This window comes from Pseudophryne corroboree, chromosome 2 (genome assembly GCF_028390025.1).
Source record: "Pseudophryne corroboree isolate aPseCor3 chromosome 2, aPseCor3.hap2, whole genome shotgun sequence".
Classification (NCBI taxonomy): Eukaryota; Metazoa; Chordata; class Amphibia; order Anura; family Myobatrachidae; genus Pseudophryne; species Pseudophryne corroboree.
This window is the reverse complement of record NC_086445.1, coordinates 979569515-979594045: the sequence shown is the minus strand read 5'-3', so window position 1 is coordinate 979594045 and position 24531 is coordinate 979569515. Positions and strand designations below refer to the sequence as shown.

General features: G+C 44.0%; 1 protein-coding gene across 1 annotated transcript in view; it reads left to right on the top strand.

Moving 5' to 3' along the window:
* Positions 1 to 24531, top strand: part of ADAMTS5 (ADAM metallopeptidase with thrombospondin type 1 motif 5) — a 145851-nt gene that overhangs the window by 109838 nt on the left and 11482 nt on the right. Inside the window, exons 4-7 of the mRNA XM_063956389.1 lie at positions 2908 to 3191; positions 4562 to 4745; positions 7892 to 8067; positions 9801 to 9976. Of these exons, the coding sequence (XP_063812459.1) occupies positions 2908 to 3191; positions 4562 to 4745; positions 7892 to 8067; positions 9801 to 9976 (820 nt within the window). The remainder of the gene's footprint in view (positions 1 to 2907; positions 3192 to 4561; positions 4746 to 7891; positions 8068 to 9800; positions 9977 to 24531) is intronic.

Here is a 24531-nt window from a genome sequence, read left to right as displayed (position 1 = left end):
ACATCTTACTGTTTCTTTCCATAATACCAACTACTTGTTTGGAAAGTAGGGTCTGGTTTACAATGCCAGCGGCGGGCACAAGGGCACAAGTGTTTCAACCCCAGTGGACCGTTGCCAAACGGCATTCTTTGAGAGTCAACAGAGCTTTGCTGGATTCCACGGGGGCGCTTGTGTTTATACCTTTTTTCTTAGCTCAAAACTGCTGACAGTCATGAAAGTCCCACTTAAAAAGACTTTGCTGTAGCCAAGGATATGGAAAGCATTAGCGCGGGCTGATTCCCGTAGCATGAATTTAATACCGCGCGTTGTATAGGAGTATACTAAAGTCTGCTTATTGATTTCAATCTGCTGGCACTGAGATCTTACACAGAATTTTTTGTTCTCAATAAAATCCATCTATTGCTGAAATCTCCCTTTGGAATCGATTATGCTGTATTTTTAAGTGCAGCACGCTCCAAAAGCAAAGACATTTCCTTTTTATTACATTACTAAGAAGGTTTCCTGTTTCACAGACCATTATTTTAGAGGAACCATGAGCCTTATTCAGGTTTGTTACTGTTAGCAAACCAAAAAAAGCACACTAATGGGCAGAACCAAGGCCCTCATTCCGAGTTGTTCGCTCGGTATTTTTCATCGCATCGCAGTGAAAATCCGCTTAGTACGCATGCGCAATGTTCGCACTGCGACTGCGCCAAGTAACTTTACTATGAAGAAAGTATTTTTACTCACGGCTTTTTCATCGCAACGGCGATCGTAATGTGATTGACAGGAAATGGGTGTTACTGGGCGGAAACACGGCGTTTCAGGGGCGTGTGGCTGAAAACGCTACCGTTTCCGGGAAAAACGCAGGAGTGGCCGTAGAAACGGTGGGAGTGCCTGGGCGAACGCTGGGTGTGTTTGTGACGTCAACCAGGAACGACAAGCACTGAACTGATCGCACAGGCAGAGTAAGTCTGGAGCTACTCTGAAACTGCTAAGTAGTTAGTAATCGCAATATTGCGAATACATCGGTCGCAATTTTAAGAAGCTAAGATTCACTCCCAGTAGGCGGCGGCTTAGCGTGTGTAACTCTGCTAAATTCGCCTTGCGACCGATCAACTCGGAATGAGGGCCCATGTTGCACTGCATGTGGGGCAGGTGTAACATGTGCAGAGAGAGTTAGATTTGGGTGGCGGCGTGTTCAAACGGAAATCTAAATTTCAGTGTAAAAATAAAGCAGCCAGTATTTACCCTGCACAGAAACAATGTAACCCACCCACATCTAACTCTCTCTGCACATGTTACTTCTGTCCCACCTGCAGTGCAACATGGTTTTGTCCATTAGTCTTCTTTTTGGTTTGCTAACAAACCTGAATTACTCCCCATATACAGTATGTGCTGGGGTTTTATATTGTTCTATGGTACATTTTTAAGTGCATTTTAAGGCTCTATTTACGAAATACATGCTGCAAAAATATTACATGTAAAACAAAATTGAAATCACATGCATATTCAAAGCCGCAATTATCGTGTGCAAAAACAGGACTATACAGTGTGCAAAGCATGAACAGTTGTATATGCGCCATGTTTATGCCAGACGTATGTCACATACTGTAGGGGGAAATGTATCAAGCTTTCTTAAAAGTGCAGAACAGACAAGTGGAAATATTGACCATAGCAACCAATTAACAAAATGATAGGTAGAAGCTGATTGGTTGGCTTTTCTATTTGTCCGCTTCTCCACTTTGATACAGTACATTACCCCTAGAATCCACATTGGCAATTAGGCATCAATAATGCAGCAGCTAATTCTCCAATATGTCAGGAGGAATCGCTTGTCTCATATACAAGAAAACAAATATACAAAAAGGCATAATATATACCCAAGAAGCAATGAAAGCACCTATCAGCATCAACAAACAGCGGTTCGCAATTGTTGGTGACCACCGTCTTCCTCATCCGTGGCTTGCACCTGCACTTGATCTTCTGCAAATAATAAAGCTTTCTCAGGCATATAGACATAAGTGTCCTGCTCCCTATGTATCCATAATTGCCTGAACACGCAATTACCATGCCCGATCTACGTTTGAACACCACATCCCTCCCCTGTCCGGCCCATGCACACACAGGTTGTCATAAGTGCCAGAATCATGCAAAACTGTATAGATGTGCGCGCTCAAGCTGAGTGACTTCATAAAAGATACGCTATGCCAACTAGCATAGAACTCACTGTGCGCTCTGCCCTGTAGGTCTACATATGGCATAAGGTCTAGGCAGTTTGGTAAAAGATGAACCAAATACCTGACAGATGGTTTTGCGAGCCTCAGTGTTCTAGCAGTCTTTCACAAGTCACCATTAATGACAGTTATCAATGAATTATATTATTATAAGTGAATATAGTCAATTATTCTATGACAAATCGTACAGCGCTGCCACTGATTGGCAGAAATGTGAATCACCCATTAGTCTTTAGCACAGTAAAGGTCTTGGTGTAGCTTTTCAACAAGAGACAATAGAGAGAATTGTGCTTAGAAGAACAGAATATATAATAAGGCCCCACGTAAGTACTATATAATAATGGAGTTATGACCATTGTGGGAATATTACAGTTATGGAGCCCTGTCAGATCATCTGTTCCCAAAGGGCAGAATGAGGCCTGTCTATCCATTCCCAAGACCCCATCCAGCTTTATGCATTATGGGCCTACATCAGTGCCATGAACCGTTGGGGCCTCACTCTCCTGTACCAGCCCTATGCACGCAGAGCAGGAGCTAACATCATGAGGGTCTTGGAAGCAGATGGATCAACATTGCTGGGACCGGTGAAAAGTTATTTTGGGGCATATGAATGGGTAGTTATCTGTAATGTGAGATACTACAGAATTTACTGTATTTCCGTGCCTAATTTTTCAAATAATCTATATTACAGGAAACTGTTTGCTAGACCAACCCAGAAATCAGATCTTGGGACCTGAGGAGCTGCCAGGACAGAGTTATGATGCCATCCGCCAGTGCAAGCTTGCCTTTGGGCCTACGTATACGGTGTGTCCTGGGATGGATGTTTGCTCAAGGCTATGGTGTGCAGTTGTCCGCCAGGGTCAGATGGTTTGTTTGACAAAGAAACTGCCAGCTGTGGAGGGGACACCATGTGGAAAGGGAAGAATATGTCTGCATGGCAAGTGCGTTGATAAGACCAAGAAGAAATACTATTCGGTATGTATGTTAAATACTCCAGATATAATTTCAGGAAAAAGTGCAATCTCTAAATAAATAACCAATATATACCCACCCAACAAGGATGAAGATCACAGAGAAATGCTTAAAACCAAATGGCCAGTCCCGTATAGAATCACGATCATATAAAACTCAATAGTTTAACATTAATAAATTAATCTTAATGCGTTTCGTTGAGAAACTCCCAACTTCATCAGAAGGAGAATTTTTTTTGTAGGAGGGGATTGTCTACAGCAGCAACTTAACCATTATGTAAACTAACACTGAACCATTATGTAAACTAACACTCAACCATTATGTAAACTAACACTCAACCATTATGTAAACTAACACTGACTCATTATGTAAACTAACACTGATTCATTATGTAAACTAACACTTTACCATTATGTAAACTAACACTGAATCATTATGTAAACTAACACTTTACCATTTTGTAAACTAACACTGAATCATTATGTAAACTAACACTCAACCATTATGTAAACTAACACTGAATCATTATGTAAACTAACACTGATTCATTATGTAAACTAACACTTTACCATTATGTAAACTAACACTGAATCATTATGTAAACTAACACTTTACCATTTTGTAAACTAACACTGAATCATTATGTATACTAACACTCAACCATTATGTAAACTAACACTGAATCATTATGTAAACTAACACTCATATACTAAACTAACACTGATTCATTATGTAAACTAACACTTTACCATTATGTAAACTAACACTGAATCATTATGTAAACTAACACTTTACCACTATGTAAACTAACACTGAATCATTATGTAAACTAACACTTTACCACTATGTAAACTAACTCTGAATCATGAAGTAAACTAACACTCAACCATTATGTAAACTAACACTTTACCATTTTGTAAACTAACACTGAATCATTATGTAAACTAACACTGAATCATTATGTAAACTAACACTCAACCATTATGTAAACTAACACTGAATCATTATGTAAACTAACACTTTACCATTATGTAAACTAACACTTTACCATCATTGTAAACTAACACTTTACCACTATGTAAACTAACTCTGAATCATTATGTAAACTAACACTTTACCATTATGTAAACGACACTTAACCATTATGTAAACTAACACTTTACCATTAAGTAAACTACAGTAACAATCATTATGTAAGCTAACACATACTTGTCAGAGATATACCTGCCATGAGGCGATGACCTCTAACCCCATATCATTGAGCTTGGGATTGTGTAAAATCTATCATTTCTCTCTAGTGTCTGGTTACATTGTTCCAAAGGTGTTTCTGTATGTTCTTATTCTAATCACTGTACATTATCTTTATATTGCAGGTTTCCAGCCATGGCAATTGGGGTTCCTGGGGTCCATGGGGACAATGTTCACGTACGTGTGGTGGAGGAGTTCAGTTTGCCTATCGTCACTGTAATGACCCTGCCCCGAGAAACAGCGGTAGATACTGCACAGGAAAGCGCGCCATAAACCGATCGTGTAACGTTAACCCCTGTCCCTCTAACGGTAAGAAATTGTCCTTACAATTTGTAATAGACAAAATTATTTCAATTTAAGCGGTTCACATATGGACCAATCATACAGCTTGACTCTATTATTGTATGCCTTGATCAGTGTCCAATTGGAAGTGAGCACAGTTGTGTCAATATTTCATACAAATCACATTGAAGTGCAAAAATCTGTCTTTAGCTCTGCATCACCGTGTCATTCAGCACCATAGCTTCTTTTCGCTTATGAGGTACTGTGTGAGGAAAAATAAGTAATGTTTCATGCCAGTAATATCTTGGGGAGCATGTCCATATTGTAGCCAACTGCAGGATTGCCTGGCTAAAAGAGGTAACGTTGAACAAACAAACAAGAGGAATATTACAGATGCATGCACATTATTAGTTAGTGATAAACTGTACAATTTAATATGTACAGTATATATGGCATAGCGTGTCTCCTGCTGTAAGGATATGACTGAAAGTATGAATTACATTTTTAATTATCCTGCAAAGAACATTGAGGTAGTGCGACCTGTGACAGCCCCGCCCCCTAAATCCGTGACATCACACCTAGGGGGAGTGGCCAGCCACCTCCACAGGCTGCACTGCCACCTCCACCTTTCGGGCAGATATTCTGTAGCTCTACTGGCTGCAGGGTGCCGTTCCATGTACACTGTAAGCCACATGCAGTTTCCAAGTGGCAGCGATTGCGCCACCAAGGCCCTGCACCCTGTGTGACACTACTGCTTGCACACTCCTAGGTGCGGCCCTGATACTAATGCTGGTAGTTTTTTACTAGTACCGTATATATATATATATATATATATATATATGGTCTGGTTCCCCAGAAATCCAAAGCCATATATATATTCCAAGTGGTGGAATACCGGCTGTGGGCTTGGCCTCTCCAAAGCTTCTATTCAGGGCAGTCGAGAGCCGAGCTGGACACAGGTACTTTTCAAGGGGTGTGGCCTAATCACAGGAGGTGTGGTTGTGTACCCTTAGAAAAAAATACTGATTTTTTTTTATTTTTTAAGCACCTCCATGGTCACACTGCAGCCCAGTACACAGCAGCATGATCTGGGCTGAGAAGAAGAGTTGCAGGTGCTGCTGCCAGGTAAGGTGGGGGGGGGGGGGGGGGCTGGGCCCCTACTGGACCCTCACTGGGCTCCTCCATCACACCTGGGCCCGGGTAATTTGTACCCTCTCCCCCCCTCTCTCGGCACCACTGGTTGTGAGTGGGAACCTGCTGTGAATGTGTCACTGATAATAGAGAATGCTGGTAAGTCTCATTAGCATCTACAGTCTGCTTTGCAAGCAGAACCAAATTCAGAAGCCGGAAGATATGAGAATCGTGTATCAGGGTGATTTAAAGGACAGAAAACGCAAACAGTAAATAAAGATTAACATAAAACTAAGAAAAAAATAATGAATTACATGTTTTCTCCATTCTCTGACTCTGAGGCCTACAGATACTGTATGTCTGATATTTAATTTTAAAGTTTGGAAAACCAGAAGAAGAGCGGCTTCTCCCAGCATTTTTCAGGATAGGGTCTGTGCATGGGTATCCGGTCTGTAGATCTACACTAAAAAGGTCTACAGTCAATAGGTCGACCACTAGTAGACATGCATTAGGTCGACAGGGTCAAAAAGTCGACATGTAAAAGGTAGACAGTTCAAAAGGTCGACAGGATCAAACGGACATCAGGGTCAAAAGGTCGGCATGACAATCGACACACACATGGTCAACACGAGTATTTTTTTTTTACTTTTTCATACTTTACCATCGACGTGGACTAAGATTGGGAATAGTAACCTTCGCGAGCCATGCGAGGGGACATTGTACACTAATGAAGCTTGTTTGTGGCAGAAAGTTGACAAAACACCCAAAAAACAAACAACATTTTTTTTCATGCATACCTTTTTTGTGTTGACCATCTCCATGTCGACCGTGTGATTCCGTCGACCTTTTCTACTGTCTACCTGTTTTACAGATGGAGCCACACTCATCTAGTGCGGCTCCATTGCATGCGTGCACTCCCGGGGAGACTAGGCGATCCGGCGCCTAGCCCCGCTACGGGAGCGCACAGAGACGCTCCCATTAAAGTGAATGGAGCAGGTGCGCGTCTCGGATGCAGTGATGGGTGCGCCCAGGCACAGATGGAGCCACGATTAGCGTGGCTCTATCTGTATGTGGACCTTTTGACCCTATCGACCGTTTGACCCTATTGAATGCATGTCTACTATCTAATAATCCACACCCCTCAGCATGACATACCAACGGCATCACATGACCTGTATGACTGCTCAAAAACTGCATTACGTTAATATTGCTGGTGTATTAGTGGATTTTGGGCCTAACTCAGGTTTGTTAGCAAATACAAAAAGCAAGCAACTGGGCAAAACCATGTTGTACTGCAGGGGGGGGGGGGGCGCAGATGTAACATGTGCAGAGAGAGTTAGATTTGGGTGGGGTGTGTTCAAACTGAAATCTAAATTGCAGTGTAGAAATTAAGCAGCCAGTATTTACCCTGCACAGAATCAATATAACCCACCCAAATCTCTCTCTCTCTGCACATGTTACATCTACCCCACCTGCAGTGCACCATGGTTTTGCCCAGGTGCTTGCTTTTTTGGTTTGCTAACAAACCTGAATAACCCCCTTTATTTTAAGGATTTCTCACCCTTCCTAGTACTTGTCCACCACACCTAAGGTGTACAAGTACTTTAAGTAATACCTTTTTCAGACAGAAATGTCTGAAAATCCCACGTTTTACCCGCCATTTCAGTGCCGGGTCGTTTTGCTGGTCCCTGCCTGACCCCCCTTTCACACAGACAAGCAAATTACCGGGTCAAGAATTTCTACCCGTTCATTTGCGCATCAACACGGGTATTTCGTTTGTGTGAAAGAGTCAACACGGGTCGAAATTCCCGTGTCTGACCCTGATAAATTCCTGCGTCGAAGTCCTGGGAAATTCAACCCGGGTTGACTCTTTCACACAGAAACAGGACTCGTGTTTATCGGCAAATTACCGGGTAGAACTTCATCACCCGGTAATTTCCCTTTCTGTATGAAAAGGGGGTAACAATGATTTACTTGCTTGTATCATACTATGTAGCAGAAATAGAAAATAAAACATTAACTTTTCTTATTATCCTTTTCAGCCAAATCCTTCCGACAGCAGCAGTGTGAGGCCAGGAACGGTTATCAGACCGACGCAAAGGGTGCAAAGAACTTTGTGGAGTGGTTCCCCAAGTATGCGGGGATCCAGGCCGGAGATGTCTGTAAGCTCATATGCCAAGCAAAAGGAACAGGATACTATGTTGTCTTTTCACAAAAGGTAATGTTATAATATACATTTATATACATATGGAAGTAGCAAATGATTTTCCATATAGATGTTGGGATATACACAGGGCCGGATCTAGACCTTGCGACGCCCCAAACAAAAATAGTGGTGTGGCTTCATGGAGAAGGGGCGTGGTCAGTAATGCCCCCTGTAGCTGTGCCCACAATAGTATTGCCCCCAGTACTGTGCCCCTGTAGAGTTGTGCACCCAGTAGTTTTGCCCCCAGTACTGTGCCCCCTGTAGAGTAGAAAATAAAAAAAATAACTGCTTGCTACTGAGAGTCCGTATGCAGCGGAAATGGCGCCTGTGTTTTAATTCAAGCTGTCATGCTGCGTACGCGGTTGTGCAGAAGTCTGATGTTCAACTGATGTGCATCCACTGGTTGCATCCTTGTATACAAGCAGCGGATCAGAGACATCGTGCAGGGGTGTATTAAGAGAGGAGGAGCCGGAGGTCTGTGTGCAGTCTCCATCCAGATCCCCTTCTCTCTAGCCATCAGTGCAGTAGACTCTGTCAGCACTACTGTCACTGAGAGACCCTAGGACTGTGCAAGAGGTGTTGGGTATGGTATGCCAGTTGCCGGGATCCCGGCGGTCAGCATACCAACACCGGGATCAGGAAAGGGGGGGGGGGGGAGCGCACCAAAGCCCCTTGCGGGCTCACTGTACTCGCCACGCATGAGTGGGAATAGACCCTGTGGGTCGGCATTCTGGCTGGCGGCATTTTGAGCATTCGGGATTCTGGCGGCAGCATGCTGACCTCCTGGATCGCAAGCGCTGGTAACATGACTACATCCCTTGACAGAGTCTAGTGCACATGTGCAATACACTAGGAAAATGGGCGCCGGTGATTTGTGCAGTGCTGCGGCCGCCGACACAGGACTCCGGAGAGGGTAAGTATTCAAAAAAATGGGTGCAGGGTGTGCGGTGGGCTCCTCCTAGACCCAGGGGCCCATTTGTAGTGCACACCTTGTGCCCATTATAGATATGCCACTGCATCTCTGGGTGATTCAGAGACCCCATCTCTGGAGCAAGCCCAGAGTCTGATCCATGGGGATGTCTGCGAGTGGAGAACATTTTGGGGCAGATGTATTAGGCATGGAGTAGTGATAAAGCAGTGATAAGCAGAAGGTGATAACACACCAGCCAATCAGCTCCTAACTGTCATTTATCAAACCCATAATGATTGGCTGGTGCGTTATCACCTTCTACTTATCACTGCTTTATCACTTCTCCAGGCTAAATACATCTGTTTCTCCTGCAGGGATTCTGAGTGAAGCCCTACACAGTGTAGGGAGTAGGGGACACAGGAGATATTTTACAGGGCATTTAAATAAAATACATTTTCATTTTTGAGTTACTGTTCCTTTATGCTTTTCACATTTTTGGTATATAGCTTATAATGCCTATTGACTGCTGAATCACAACCGTGGGTAGCAAAACTTTCTGGTGACTTTGTGGAAGTTAAACTACCTGTATTCTCATATTTTGCATATAATGGGCATTTCTTTAAATAAAAAAGATGTATGCAGAGAGTCGCTGTGCTATATACACTGTACGCCACCACTGCTGGCTGCTGGCCTTGAATGCTCTTGAAAACTGCTAATTTTTTTAATAGAAAAAATATGTTAAGTAGTTTTAAGTGCTCCACTCACTTAATTAATATGGAATCTGCTGTGATAATATCTCAATGTGGACACATTCTATTTTTGCTTGGCTCCACAGGTGACCGATGGCACTGAGTGTAGACCGTACAGCAATTCTGTATGTGTCAAGGGAAAATGTGTCCGCACAGGGTGTGACGGGATTATAGGATCCAAGCTTCAGTTTGACAAATGCGGAGTTTGCGGAGGAGACAATTCCAGCTGCACTAAAGTTGTCGGCACCTTCACAACCAAAAGGTAGGAAACTTTCTGCAGAATATAAAAAATAGTATAACATCCTGGTGAGAGGGCCTTGGGCCCTCCAACTTCTGGCGGGCTGTTTGAGAAGTCCATGCCCTATCATAATATATGTATGTAGTATTCCATTAACCTGACCGGCATCCTAGCTATGGTCATGGAAATCAATGAAACAGATATTATTATAAAGTAGGAGAGAGAAGTGGGAAAAAAATCATGGAAGTCATGGATTTAACCAATTTGTTTAAACGATAGGTTTTGTCCGTTTTCCAGTGTTTGAGGGCAAAAGATCAATTGTCATTTGCTCTCATCCATTTCCAGATTTTCATTCCAACCAGTCAGATCTGGCAGATGATCTGGCAGATAATTGTATAGTGTATGTCCAGCTTAAGATGCAGAATGTAAAGAAAACGCATTGTGAATAGAATATAGATTCTAGGTTAATGAGGACATATTATTATTGTTATTGTTTATTTATATGGCGCCACAAGGGTTCTGCAGCGTCTAACAAAGTACCTTAACAAATTAGCAAAACAATAAAACAGCGACTTACATTACAAGACAATGTAGGACAAGTTTCAGCGGACAGGATACTGAAATAATTCTCATGGTGACAGAGACCGAAGGTAAGGTGCCATTGTAGGGAGTGTGGAGTATAAAATTGTATAAGAGAGGTAAAAGCACATGGGGGAGAGGGCCCTGCTCGTGAGAGCTTACATCCTAAAGGGGAGGGGCAGACAGACAGGAGTGACACACATGGGGTAGAAGTGAGCATGTAATAGAGGGTTACGACGAGCGATGGCTGGGTTTGATGAAAAAGTGGGTCTTGAGAGTCCATTTATAGTTTTGTAGAGAGTCGGAGAGTCTGATAGGGAGAGGTAGAGAATTCCAGAGGTAGGGAGCACCGTGGCCAAATCTTGGAGGCGTGAATGGGAGGAAGCAATCAGTAGGCAGGAGTGGCGGCATGAATTTATGGAGCAAAGAAGGCAGGTGGAAGTGTAAAGGGATATAAGGTCAGCTACATAAATGGGGGAGGAATGGGTGAGGTCTTTGTGAGTGTGAAAATGGTTACATACTGTAATAATTACTCACCTTAGTAACCCTACAAAACTTATTAAAGTTCTTAAAATGTGATCCTGCGATGTCACTTAAAGTGTCTCGTAATTAGTCTATAAGGCATAAAACTGCTGGAGAGCAAGAAACTGAATCCAAGTCACATATAATTACTCCTGCGTGCACAGAACTACAGTATGTGGAACAGTGATAATCCCTTTTTTCTCCATTTTTGTTCAAAAAGGGTTTACTACTGCTTCTCTGAAATGTACACTACTTCTATTACTGCTTCTCTGAAATGTACACTACTTCTATTACTGCTTCTCTGAAATGTATACTACTTCTATTACTGCTTCTCTGAAATGTACACTACTTCTATTCCTGCTTCTCTGAAATGTACACTACTTCTATTACTGCTTCTCGGAAATGTACACTACTTCTATTACTGCTTCTCGGAAATGTATACTACTTCTATTACTGCTTCTCTGAAATGTACACTACTTCTATTCCTGCTTCTCTGAAATGTACACTACTTCTATTACTGCTTCTCGGAAATGTACATTACTTCTATTACTGCTTCTCGGAAATGTACACTACTTCTATTACTGCTTCTCGGAAATGTACACTACTTCTATTACTGCTTCTCGGAAATGTACACTACTTCTATTACTGCTTCTCTGAAATGTACACTACTTCTATTACTGCTTCTCTGAAATGTATACTACTTCTATTACTGCTTCTCTGAAATGTACACTACTTCTATTCCTGCTTCTCTGAAATGTACACTACTTCTATTACTGCTTCTCGGAAATGTACACTACTTCTATTACTGCTTCTCGGAAATGTACACTACTTCTATTACTGCTTCTCGGAAATGTACACTACTTCTATTACTGCTTCTTGGAAATGTACACTACTCCTAGTCCTATTACTGCTTCTCGGAAATGTACACTACTTCTATTACTGCTTCTCTGAAATGTACACTACTTCTATTACTGCTTCTCTGAAGACACGGATTTCTCCAGTGGCACCTTCAGCCTCTACATAATGCCACTGCCATAGCCAGCTATAGCGGTGAAATGTGACCAGTACTTACTAAGGAACATAGGGGTCTATTTACTAAGCCTCAGATGGAGATAAAGTACCAGCCAATCAGCTCCTAACTGCCATTTTTCAAACACATCCTGTGGCATGTCAGTTAGGAGCCGATTGGTTGGTACTTTACCTCGATCCAAGGCTTAGTAAATAGACCCCAAAGTCACTTAACACATGGTGCCTGATAGCGAGTCACACGCCATGGCGATGTTGAAGAACTTGAGTGTTGAGTGATTTTCTGCTACTATGTGTGCGCGAAAATACCTAAGAACTTTTACAGTGAATGAGAACACACACAGAGTGCCCATGCAGAGGTGCAGTGGATATGGATACGCACAGAATCAGGAATGTATTAGAAATGTGCTGGGCAGTGACTGGCAGGTGGCTAAATAGACATATGGAGATGGCCCTTATATGAGGAGTATTGCAGGCATGTAGCTGCCGTGGTTGCATGCACAGATAATTAACCACTCACAATGAAGGCCATGAGCAGATGAAAAATCTTCACCTACAGGGACTAATTCAGACCTGGTAGTAGATGTGCTAAATTTAGCACATCTACGATCATCCACACTGACACGCGGGGGACACCCAGCACAGGGCTATCCCGCCCCACATGTCAGTCCCTACCCCACCGCACAAGTACAAGAGCATCGCACAACGGCGATGCTTTTGTACTTCAGGAGTAGCTCCCAGCCAGCGCAGCTCCTGCACGCTGGCAGGGAGCTTCTCATCGCTGCTCGGGTCGCAGCGGCTGCATGTGATGTCACGCAGCCGCCATGGCCCGCCCCCCCCCCCCAGTGGTCCAGGCACGCCTGCGTTGCCCGGACCGCACCCCCTAAATGGCGGACAAATGCCGCCGGCCCGCCCCCTCCCGCCCAGCGACCGCCTCTGCCTGTCAATCAGGCATAGACGATCGCAGGGCTACGACAGCGGTCGGCTGTCTGGCATGCGCCGGCGCACTTCAGACCTGATCGCTGCTGTGCGAAAACACACAGCACCGATCAGGTCTGAATCAGCCCCACAGTACGATAGACCTGGTGCAAGATTCAATTATGAGACTCAAGGTGGCATCTAAAGAAGAACTAAGCAGTATTACAGAGTCTGAAGATGCTCATAGTGGGTGTCTCAGGCCTTGCACATTCAGACACACGGTTGTACACCAGGGAAGGGCTAATACCAGCATTATCATAAAGTCACAAATGCGTATGCAACTACAGCAAATTACGCTAATCTTGAAAGTGGAGTTCGCTACTACGCAGAATCCATGTTGCTACTCATCTAGGGAAGCTTCATTCCCTGGACCAATATGGCCATAGAGGCTACTACTGAGCATGTGCAGAGCTATCTTGACACTGTGGGGGAGATGTACTAAGCTTTGGAGATATATAAAGTGGAGAGATAAATTACAAACCTATCAGCTCCTAACTGCCATGTTCAAGGCAGTGGTTGAAAAATGACAGCTAGGAGCTGATTGGTTGGCACCTTATCTCTCTCTAAAGCTTAGTATATCTGTCACTGTGTGAGAAAGCCACAGTGGGAGACACTAGTCCTCCACTTGTAGCTCCAGTGATACCTGCCTACTGATAATCCCGCTGCTCCTGCATCCTCCATGGCTACCGGGTACTTACATACTTTCACCGGCTGGTGAGCTGTATGACATCCCGCTCTGCTCAAGCTCCCCTCCATCTACCAGTGTGTATAACCGTGAGTACGGCGTTACCTACTTTGTCTCCAATAAAAGCACACCACTGGTCAAGTAACTGGGCCGTTCATAATTGTACGGCTTGAGCTGGTGCGTACAGACACTCAGCTACATGCGACTCAGAATCAACCCCATAGTGCCATCTGAGGATGGCACTACGTGTTTCTTACCAGTCCCACCGCATTAATGATCAGCTTCCATGGTCCTTCAGCAGGTGAGTGTGCACCATGGCAGAGTAGGAGAAGTTTCATCAGCTCTGCACACTCTTCAGCGACCAGGAAGTAATAGGGTTAACTGAGGATTTCCCTGGCATCCCAGTGAGCCTGTCTGGGATCAGAGATAAATGATCTGTTATTACTTTTGTCTAAATACACCAGATAACTCTACAGCTTGTTATTGTCATGAATCTACTAAGGCAGCCCGATAATGACCAATCCACATGGGCTTTTTGCAAATACCGACTTGCTAAATGTAAACACGTCCACACAGTTTGTTTTGTTTTAAATACTTTTTTCACCAATACATTTGTCCTTGGGGCATTTAAATGTAAAATGTCTTCAACCCACTAAAACTCCAGTACATATTGGCTCAGAGGAGGAGGCGAGACAGATACCTCAGTTATCTTTGAAGAACTTCTTTGAAAATAGATTTGTCTATATTTAGAGGTCTCTTTTTTCATTCAGCACATTACTAATAGACGTCGGCGAGAATTCTTCACATCACATTGCTCCTTATCTGCAAAGGTTCTCTATAATCTAATACGTTTCGCCCGTCTAGCTCACTTTAAGATCTCAATGCAGTGGAGCTAAACAGAGGATATTAAAATGAACTCAGTAAGATACTTTTCTAATGCAACTTATATGGGATCTTTACCCTGCAAACATCTCCCTTCAGTTGGCCATGAATGACGCTTAATTTGCTGGTGCTTTTTTATAGGGTTTCTGATGGAGAACTGAGCTTCTTCTAATGTTAAATTACATTTTAAAACTGAATAGAAAGTGAATTCCTTAGGCTGCAAATTGGCCTTTACTGAATGCACTACTAGCACCATAGATTACTGTGGACCTCTATCCATTCCATTTTAAAGAGGCATTTAAATGTTACAGAACACTGCCTGATAAAGCCATATAGATTGGTATAACTTACTTAGCAATTCCACATCTCTTAATGCTTTAAGACACACACACACACACACACACACACACACACACACACACACACACACACACACACACACACACAAGAAATGAAGTGCACATATCCATTTTGCTGTAAGGTATACTTATACAAGGCGCTTAGGCATTCTTGCAGTAGTGAACTGTTATGCTGTGGAAGAAATTATTAAGTTTACCATACTGTAAGATAGGTGTGTGTGTGTGTGTGTGTGTGTGTGTGTGTGTGTGTGTGTGTGTGTGTGTGTGTGTGTGTGTGTGGGGGGGGGGGCACATGGAGCCGCAATTCCTACATTGTGAACCCCCAACCAGTGTGTGCGTGTCCCTGGACCAGTGGCCCGGTGCACCACACACGTTGCACACATTATAGATACTCCAGTGCCCCCAACCCACTTTGCAGTTATACAACTTGTGGCTAAGCCACGATGATACAATCACAATGCAAATCGTGACATGAATCCCCCAAGGCCACTGAAGTTCTGGACTCTCCTGGATGTTCTGGGAGAATTGATAAGTACTGAAGGGATGTAGTTATGTGACTGGCGGTCAAAATACCGACGCCTACAACCCACCGCCACAAAATCCCGACAGCCGGCATGCCGACTAGCAGGGCCTATTCCCACTTGTGGGTGTCGACACCCATATAGTGGAAATAGAACCTGTGGCGACAGCAGCTCGACACCGAACCTGCAGTGTGGTGAGCGTAGCGAGCCCACTAGTGGCTTCATTGCGCTCGGCTCCCAGCCGGCATTCTAATCCCCAGGATCACGACATTGGTATGGTGACTGGAGGGATCCCAAGCGCCGGTCAACCATACCCAACCCATATTGAATGCAGTAGATTCATAATTTGCACAACTAAAGAAAGGTTTGCAGATCTCGGATCCCTCTGTAATCACTTGGCTGGTTGGTTGTATAGGTGAATTCTGATCTATTCAGATACATTTCAAATATTGATAAGATCTCTTTTAGGAAGTAAATTAGCTTCTTCAGTCTTTCTCCTACTTTCCACTGTGGCTTCATTACAATGCATTTACTACGCATTTCATTGTTGTTTTTTCCCCCTTCCACCACAAATCTCTAAAACAGCCTCCAAACGTTATAGACAGTATCTTAATAAATACAATGTATGTGCGTGTACATGTGATAAATAATGAATATAGATTGTAAGCTGCAGTAGGACAGGGACTGTTGTGAATGACCGGTATATTCCCTGTAAAGCGCTGCGGATATGTGTGCGCTATATAAATAACTTGTAATAAATAAATAATAAAAACATCCCTAATTCACAATTCATCTTGGGGTCGAGCGTTTAGTCATGCGGCTCCGACTCTATGGAACTCACTTCCCCGCAAAGTGCGAGAGGCCCCAACTATTGAATCCTTCAAAAGTAGACTCAAGACTTTCCTGTTTACTCAAGCATTTCCATAATGTCCCTTTTAGTATCTTCATGCTTCTGTATTTTATGAAAAGCTGTTCTCTACTTCATTATTTTCTGTACTATATTATGCTATGTATCTGTTAAGCGCCTTGAGTCCTTTTGGAGAAAGAGCGCTATATAAATAAAATTATTATTATTATTATTATTATTATTATTACTAAAATGGTAAAACATGGCAGGTCAGTTTTGGTTGCTGTAACACAACTGAGTTAGAGAATGTTTCTGGCATACTACAGGTTATTCGCATAAAGTTTTGTACACGTATATTCTCTGAGTTGTAACTTGTAAGAGATGGTACCTTCATTTTAAATAATCAATGTTTGCTTTCCTTAAAGGATAGGAGAGACAGTGTGCTGAGCTAAATAGAAGCACATCAATTGTTTCTATTATACTAAAGGGCAGTCAAGTATAGCATTTTTATTCTTGGAGATGACAATTATTATCAGCTTTATACTGTACGTAACTGACATAATTCTGCTTTATGAAAACAGCCTGTTCCTGCTCTGTGCAGTTGCTGGTCTGGCTGGAAATGTGTGGGGTAGGAAGAATACCGTATATACTCGAGTATAAGTCGACCCGAATATAAGCCGAGGCACCTAATTTTACCACAAAAACCTGGGAAAACTCATTGACTCGAGTATAAGCCTAGGGTGGGAAATGCAGCTCTAGCCGTACACAGCCCTCATAGTGCCAGATATGCCCTCATACTGCCAGATATGCCCTCATGCTGCCAGATATGCCCCACAGTGCCAGATATGCCCTCATGCTTCCAGATATGCCCCACAGTGCCAGATATGCCCTCATGCTGCCAGATATGCCCCACAGTGCCAGATATGCCCTCATGCTGCCAGATATGCCCCACAGTGCCAGATATGCCCCACAGTGCCAGATAAGCCCTCATGCTGCCAGATATGCCCCACAGTGCCAGATGTGCCAGATATGCCCTCATGCTGCCAGATATGCCAGATGTGCCCTCATGCTGCCAGATATGCCCCACAGTGCCAGATATGCCCTCATGCTGCCAGATATGCCCCACAGTGCCAGATATGCCCTCATGCTGCCAGATATGCCAGATATGCCACAGTGCCAGATGTGCCCTCATGCTGCCAGATATGCCAGATATGCCCCACTGTGCCAGATGTGCCCTCATGCTGCCAGATATGCCCCACAGTGCCAGGAAGGGTACTTACCCTCCATTGCTCCCGCGTTGTCTTCTGAAGAAGGGACACGGAGGGCACAGCGCGCGGCTCTCCTGTGTCCCTCCTGCGTCTCCGTCTCCGGCGGCTTGTGTGTATTAAATGAAGTGCCGGTTCGTGAGCCAATCAGAGCTCACGAACGGGCAGTTCATTTAACACACACACACAGGCCCGGCGACAGGGGGGGTCAAAGGGGACACCCGTCCCGGGCCCCGTCATTGTGAGGGGCCCCAAGGTCCAGCGGTGGCAGCATATCATAATAAATGTACATAATTCTATAACTCGCGGCACCGCACCAGCCGTGTGCGGCCCGCTGTGTGGTTGAGTTGTTGTTTTTTGCGGCAGCACCACCCCATCCCCCCAAGCCGTGTGGTCACCCCCTCAGTGCACAGCCCCAGCCAGGTCAGCTGTCAGCCTGAGCCAGCCAGTCCCCGGCCGTGCTGTATGCTGTGCAGTGCACTGACGTTGCACCAGTCACACACGATGACGCCTGTCCGGACCGCCCCTCCTCTTCGAGTCCTCACCGCACGCCTCCCTGTCTCTGCTGTGTGAGCTGTAAGGAGCCGGAGCGCCAAGCAGGAGTGGCCCAGGACAGTACTGCGGGATTCTGAGCCTGGTCAATTAGCGGCGCCGGCGGCTGTGTGTTGCTGCTGGTAAGGCTCTCCAACTCCAGAATGTTTAGGGATTTGGGTTTGGTTTGGGGCTTTGGGATTGGTTTGGGTTGGGCTGCGGGCAGGCAGGCACATTATGCATGCAGCATTCTGCACATATAGATGCATCTGCATGCATGCATGTCAGATGAGATCAGAGCAGAATGTCTGTGTGGTGGTGACTGGTCTTTCAGGCTCATCTGCTGCTCAGCACAGACAGTACAGAATTCCTGGCCATTGTGTGTCTGGGAATCTTCATTTTGGAAAGAGATGATCCCAATATATCAGTATTGTATTAGGCAGGCGGGGTTGGGATCGGGTGACCGGCGGTCGGGATCCCGGTGGTCAGCATACTGATGCCGGGATACCCACAAGTGGGAATGTGGCTGGGCCACCTGCCGGCATTCTGGCGTCCGGGATCCCGGCGTCGGTATGCTGACCACCAGGATCCCGGCTGCCGGGATCATAACTACATCCCAGGGAGGTGCATGTGACGGTCGTGGGGAAGAACATAGTGCAGACAATGTTTTTAGGGCCGGGTGGGGGGGCCCGCAGAGATATTACTGTACCGGGCCCAAAGATTTATGTTGCCGGCCCTGCACACACACACACACGCCGCCGGAGACGGAGACGCAGGAGAAACACAGGAGAGCCGCGCGCTGAGCCCTCCGTGTCCCTCCTTCCACTGACTCGAGTATAAGCCAAGGGGGCTTTTTCAGCACAAAAAAACGTGCTGAAAAAGTCGGCTTATACTCGAGTATATACGGTAAATGCCTAACACTTTATAAGCGCCCCTTTCATTCATTGTAACTTCTGGTTTTCTACTAAAATACGGCTTGGTTATTCCTCATTTTTGGTTTTATTAATCCAAGGTAGTGAGGATGGGTGTGGATTAAAAGATTGACAGTATATAGATAGTCAATAGTTGACACCAGATGGTGGACAGTCAATAGTCAGACACTTTTTTTTGTTATTTTAACCCTAATCTTAACCCTATACCTAAACCTAACCCGCCACCTGGTGCCTAACTATAACCCTCCCCCTGGTTCCTAATCCTTCCCTTTCCGGAGCTTAACCCTAACACTCGGCCAAATGTCTAACCATGCCCTCCGGCATACCATAACCCTCCCTCAAGTGCCTAACCCTTACCCTAACCTTTAAATTTAACCCTAAAAATTAGTGATGAGCGGGTTCGGTTCCTCGGAATCCGAACCCCCCCGAACTTCACCCATTTTACACGGTTCCGAGGTGGACTCGAATCTTCCCGCCTTGCTCGGTTAACCCGAGCGTGCCCGAACATCATCATCCCGCTGTCGGATTCTCGCGAGATTCGTATTCTATATAAAAAGCCGCGCGTCGCCGCCATTTTCACTCGTGCATTGGAGATGATAGGGAGAGGACGTGTGCAGCGTTCTCTCAGTTGTGTTCAGTGTGCTACAAATATCTGTGCTCAGTGTGCTGCAAATATCTGTGCTCAGTGTGCTGCAAATATCTGTGCTCAGTGTGCTGCAAATATCTACGTTCTCTGCCTGAAAAACGCTCCATATCTGTGCTTCTTTGTAGTATATAGTAGGAGGACAGTGCAGAATTTTGCTGACCAGTGACCACCAGTATTATATCAGTACGGTACAGTAGTCCACTGCTCTACCTACCTTTGTGTCATCAAGTATACTATTCATCCATACCTGTGGTGCATTTAAGTTTTGCGCAGTATATATAGTAGGAGGACAGTGTATATAATATATAGCAGTACGGTACAGTAGTCCACTGCTCTACCTACCTCTGTGTTGTCAAGTATACTATCCATCCATACCTGTGGTGCATTTTAGTTGTTGTGCGCAGTATATATAGTAGGAGGACAGTGCAGAATTTTGCTGACCACCAGTATATAATATATAGCAGTACGGTACAGTAATCCACTGCTCTACCTACCTCTGTGTCGTCAAGAATACTATCCATACATACCTGTGGTGCATTTTAGTTGTTGTGCGCAGTATGTATAGTAGGAGGACAGTGCAGAATTTTGCTGACCAGCAGTATATAATATATAGCAGTACGGTACAGTAGTCCACTGCTCCACCTACCTCTGTGTCGTCAAGTATACTATCCATCCATAACTGTGGTACATTTTAGTTGTTGTGCACAGTATATATAGTAGGAGGACAGTGCATAATTTTGCTGACCACCAGTATATAATATATAGCAGTACGATACAGTAGTCCACTGCTCTACCTACCTCTGTGTCGTCAAGTATACTATCCATCCATACCTGTGGTGCATTTTAGTTGTTGTGCGCAGTATATATAGTAGGAGGACAGTGCAGAATTTTGCTGACCACCAGTATATAATATATAGCAGTACGCTACAGTAGGCCATTGCTATTGATATATTACTGGCATATAATTCCACACATTAAAAAATGGAGAAAAAAAATTGTGGAGGGTAAAATAGTGAAAGATCAAGATCCACTTCCACCTCGTGCTGAAGCTGCTGCCACTAGTCATGGGCGAGACGTTGAAATGCCATCAACGTCGTCTGTCAAGGCCGATGCCCAATGTCATAGTAGAGAGCATGTAAAATCCAAAAAACAAAAGTTCAGTAAAATTGCCCAAAAATCAAAATTAAAAGCGTCTGATGAGAAGCTTAAACTTGCCAGTATGCCATTTACGACACGGAGTGGCAAGGAACATCTGAGGCCCTGGCCTATGTTCATGGCTAGTGGTTCAGATTCACATGAGGATGGAAGCACTCATCCTCTCGTTAGAAAACTGCAGTGCCACTCCTAGATGGGCCAGGTGTTTGTGTCGGCCACTTGGGTCGCTTAGCTTAGCCACATAGCTACCTCATTGCACCTCTTTTTTTCTTTGCATCATGTGCTGTTTGGGGACTATTTTTTAAATCTGCCATCCTGTCTGACACTGCAGTGTCACTCCTAGATGGGCCAGGTGTTTGTGTCGGCCACTTGGGTCGCTTAGCTTAGTCACACAGCGACCTTGGTGCACCTCTTTTTTTCTTTGCATCATGTGCTGTTTGGGGACTATTTTTTGAAGTGCAATCCTGTCTGACACTGCAGTGCCACTCCTAGATGGGCCAGGTGTTTGTGTCGGCCACTTGGGTCACTTAGCTTTGTCATCCAGCGACCTCGGTGCAAATTTTAGGACTAAAAATAATATTGTGAGGTTTTGCTAAAACGCGTCCGAATCCAAAACACGGCCGCGGAACCGAATCCAAAACCAATACACAAAACCCGAAAATGTCCGGTGCACATCTCTCTTTAAAATAATGAAAATCCGTATGTCAACCTTTCTGTGACAATCATTTGTACATCAACATTTTGAACCTGTTGACCTTTTGACACCATAAACCTAACTCCATTTCGACCATTTAACTGTCAACATTTTGACCCTGCTGACCTATTGACTGTTGACCATCTGGTATCAAAATATTGACTGTCTATATATTTACTGTCTACCATCCGGAAACCAGTGAGGACATAAGGACCATATTACATTTGTTACTATAGAGGCTATTCATTATAGGGAGACGGGTGGCACCTGATAAGTGTCCCGCTCAGGTTAAAACTAAAACACCAGAGCAATTCAACAATACCTCTTTGCAACATCGGTCCTCCTTCCAATATAAAGGAGAAGAGCTCTGTGAACCAATACCATCTGAAGATGGCGTTGGTTCCCACATGTAAACTTGATAACTACTGGGCGGTCCATTGGGCCTCCAATGATGGCATTAATAACTTATTTAAAGCATACAGAAGCTGGAATTTACACATTTGTATTGGTCCCATTAAGGATGATGAATAGTCCCCTCTGTTACTTGGTTTTCTTTATTTGTTAGATAGGCACCTACAAATTACCATAAAAGACATCCTACTGAAACATGGAACCTTTATAAGGGAGAAAGGCCTTTTGGCCAAGAGCACATCAGAGAATTCCCCTGTAAATGAATTACCCTGTATATATGTCCTCTTGCCCCCCTTTGCATCGAATTTAAAACTCAGGTTCTGGAAAATTAAATTTAGTTTATGCATGTGCCAGTGTAATGTTTTGTCTCACCATCATTCAGTTATTATTGTCCCTGATCTAACCAGTAACCAAAGTAAGGTACTTTGATGCAAAAGTAGACACCAATGGCACAAAACAGAAATGTAGATGTCTCAAAACATAAATAAAAGCCTGAAATATGCACTGATCGAAGTGGCTTAGAGTTAAGTAATACACAGACTTTTATTTACATCATAATTGCCCAGTTTGGAATTCTCTTCTAGGAGATCCAGACTGGATGTCTAAGCAGCAAATGCTGGGGGCGTAGCAACATGATTTGCATCATCATTGCCATGAATTGTTCAGCCTGGGTGTGGCCAATAGGATGTGCTGTCCCACAAATTGTGTCATCACTCTCCTGCCCTGCCCACTTCACTGGAGAAATGGGAGGATCCAGGGGAGGCCATTCTTTAAGAGTATGCAAATATATGTATACATTTATAAATCTTAGTAAATTATCAACTTCTGCAGCACACCCTAAGCTATGTCCATATAGGCATACTGCCCATATACAGGGACATGAATTCTCCATATCAATAGTTTTGTTTAACTACAACAGAAACTGTACATTGAGGGGCAGCTTTCATTTAGACTATTTTGGGAAAAACTTAAGCTGGTGGAAATGTAATTAAAAGATATTTTACTCTGTTGAGAGAGGGAAATGCTATTTTTAAGGCATGTTGCCTAAAACATAGTTCTTGCTTCAAAAATTTGGCCGCAGAGGTAGGGAGGGAAGAAATAATTTATTTCCAGACTTGGAGCCCAGGAGTTGCACTGCGGATGTAGCAGGGAACAAAATAGCTGATCTGTACTCGTAGATACCAAGCAAATTCTAATGTGACTCCTCATCTCAAGCACTTGGATATATTACGATGTGGCAGGATTTACTAAGCTATGGCAATAAATGAAACAGGCCACTACATACCTGCATACAAGAGGCAGCAGTGTAAAATTCATAAGAAAGCAAACCAATTTTCTAGGGCTATTAATGGTAAATCTCATGTTCCTAACAACAAAACTAAAGCAAAACAATGGGCTCAATAGCTCTAGTTCACATCACAAAATTATGGTAAAATTTGATGGAATTTGAAATGACATATTTTCCATGATCTGAAAAGCAGATGGACTTTCAAAGAAATATAGCACTGTGCCTTGAGCAACCTTTTTAAATAAGGGTGGTGTCATAAAGTTGCTTTGTTTTCTGCTGCATACAGTAGTTAACCAGGTCAGTTTTGCCTTGCAAACAATTGCTGCTTTAAAAATAAGGGCAGACTCACAGAATTTCCTGAACAGCCTGCACCTCGGAAGTTGTATTACATATTGGGGGTAATTCTAAGTTGCTCGCAGCAGGAACTTTGTTAGCAGTTGGGCAAAACCATGGCCCTCATTCCGAGTCGTTCGCTCGGTAATTTTCATCGCATCGCAGTGAAATTCCGCTTAGTACGCATGCGCAATATTCGCACTGCGACTGCGCCAAGTAATTTAACAATGAAGATAGTATTTTTACTCACGGCTTTTTCTTCGCTCCGGCGATCGTAGTGTGATTGACAGGAAATGGGTGTTACTGGGCGGAAACACGGCGTTTTATGGGCGTGTGGATAAAAACGCTACCGTTTCCGGAAAAAACGCAGGAGTGGCCGGAGAAACGGGGGAGTGTCTGGGCGAACGCAGGGTGTGTTTGTGACGTCAAACCAGGAACGACAAGCACTGAACTGATCGCAGATGCCGAGTAAGTTTGAAGCTACTCTGAAACTGCTAAGTAGTTTGTAATCGCAATATTGCGATTACATCGTTCGCAATTTTAAGAAGCTAAGATTCACTCCCAGTAGGCGGCGGCTTAGCGTGTGTAACTCTGCTAAAATCGCCTTGCGAGCGATCAACTCGGAATGAGGGCCCATGTGCACTGCAGGGGAGGCAGATATAACATGCGCAGAAAGAGTTAGATTTGGGTGGGTTATTTTGTTTCTGTGCAGGGTAAATAGTACTGGCTGCTTTATTTTTACACTGCAAATTAGACTGCAGATTGAACACACCACACCCAAATATAACTCTCTCTACACATGTTAAATCTGCCTCCCCTGCAGTGCACATGGTTTTGCCCAACTGCTAACAAAATTCCTGCTGCGATCAACTTGGAATTACCCCCATTGCCCCATCTATTTTTTTTTTCATTAGTAGAGCTTCCT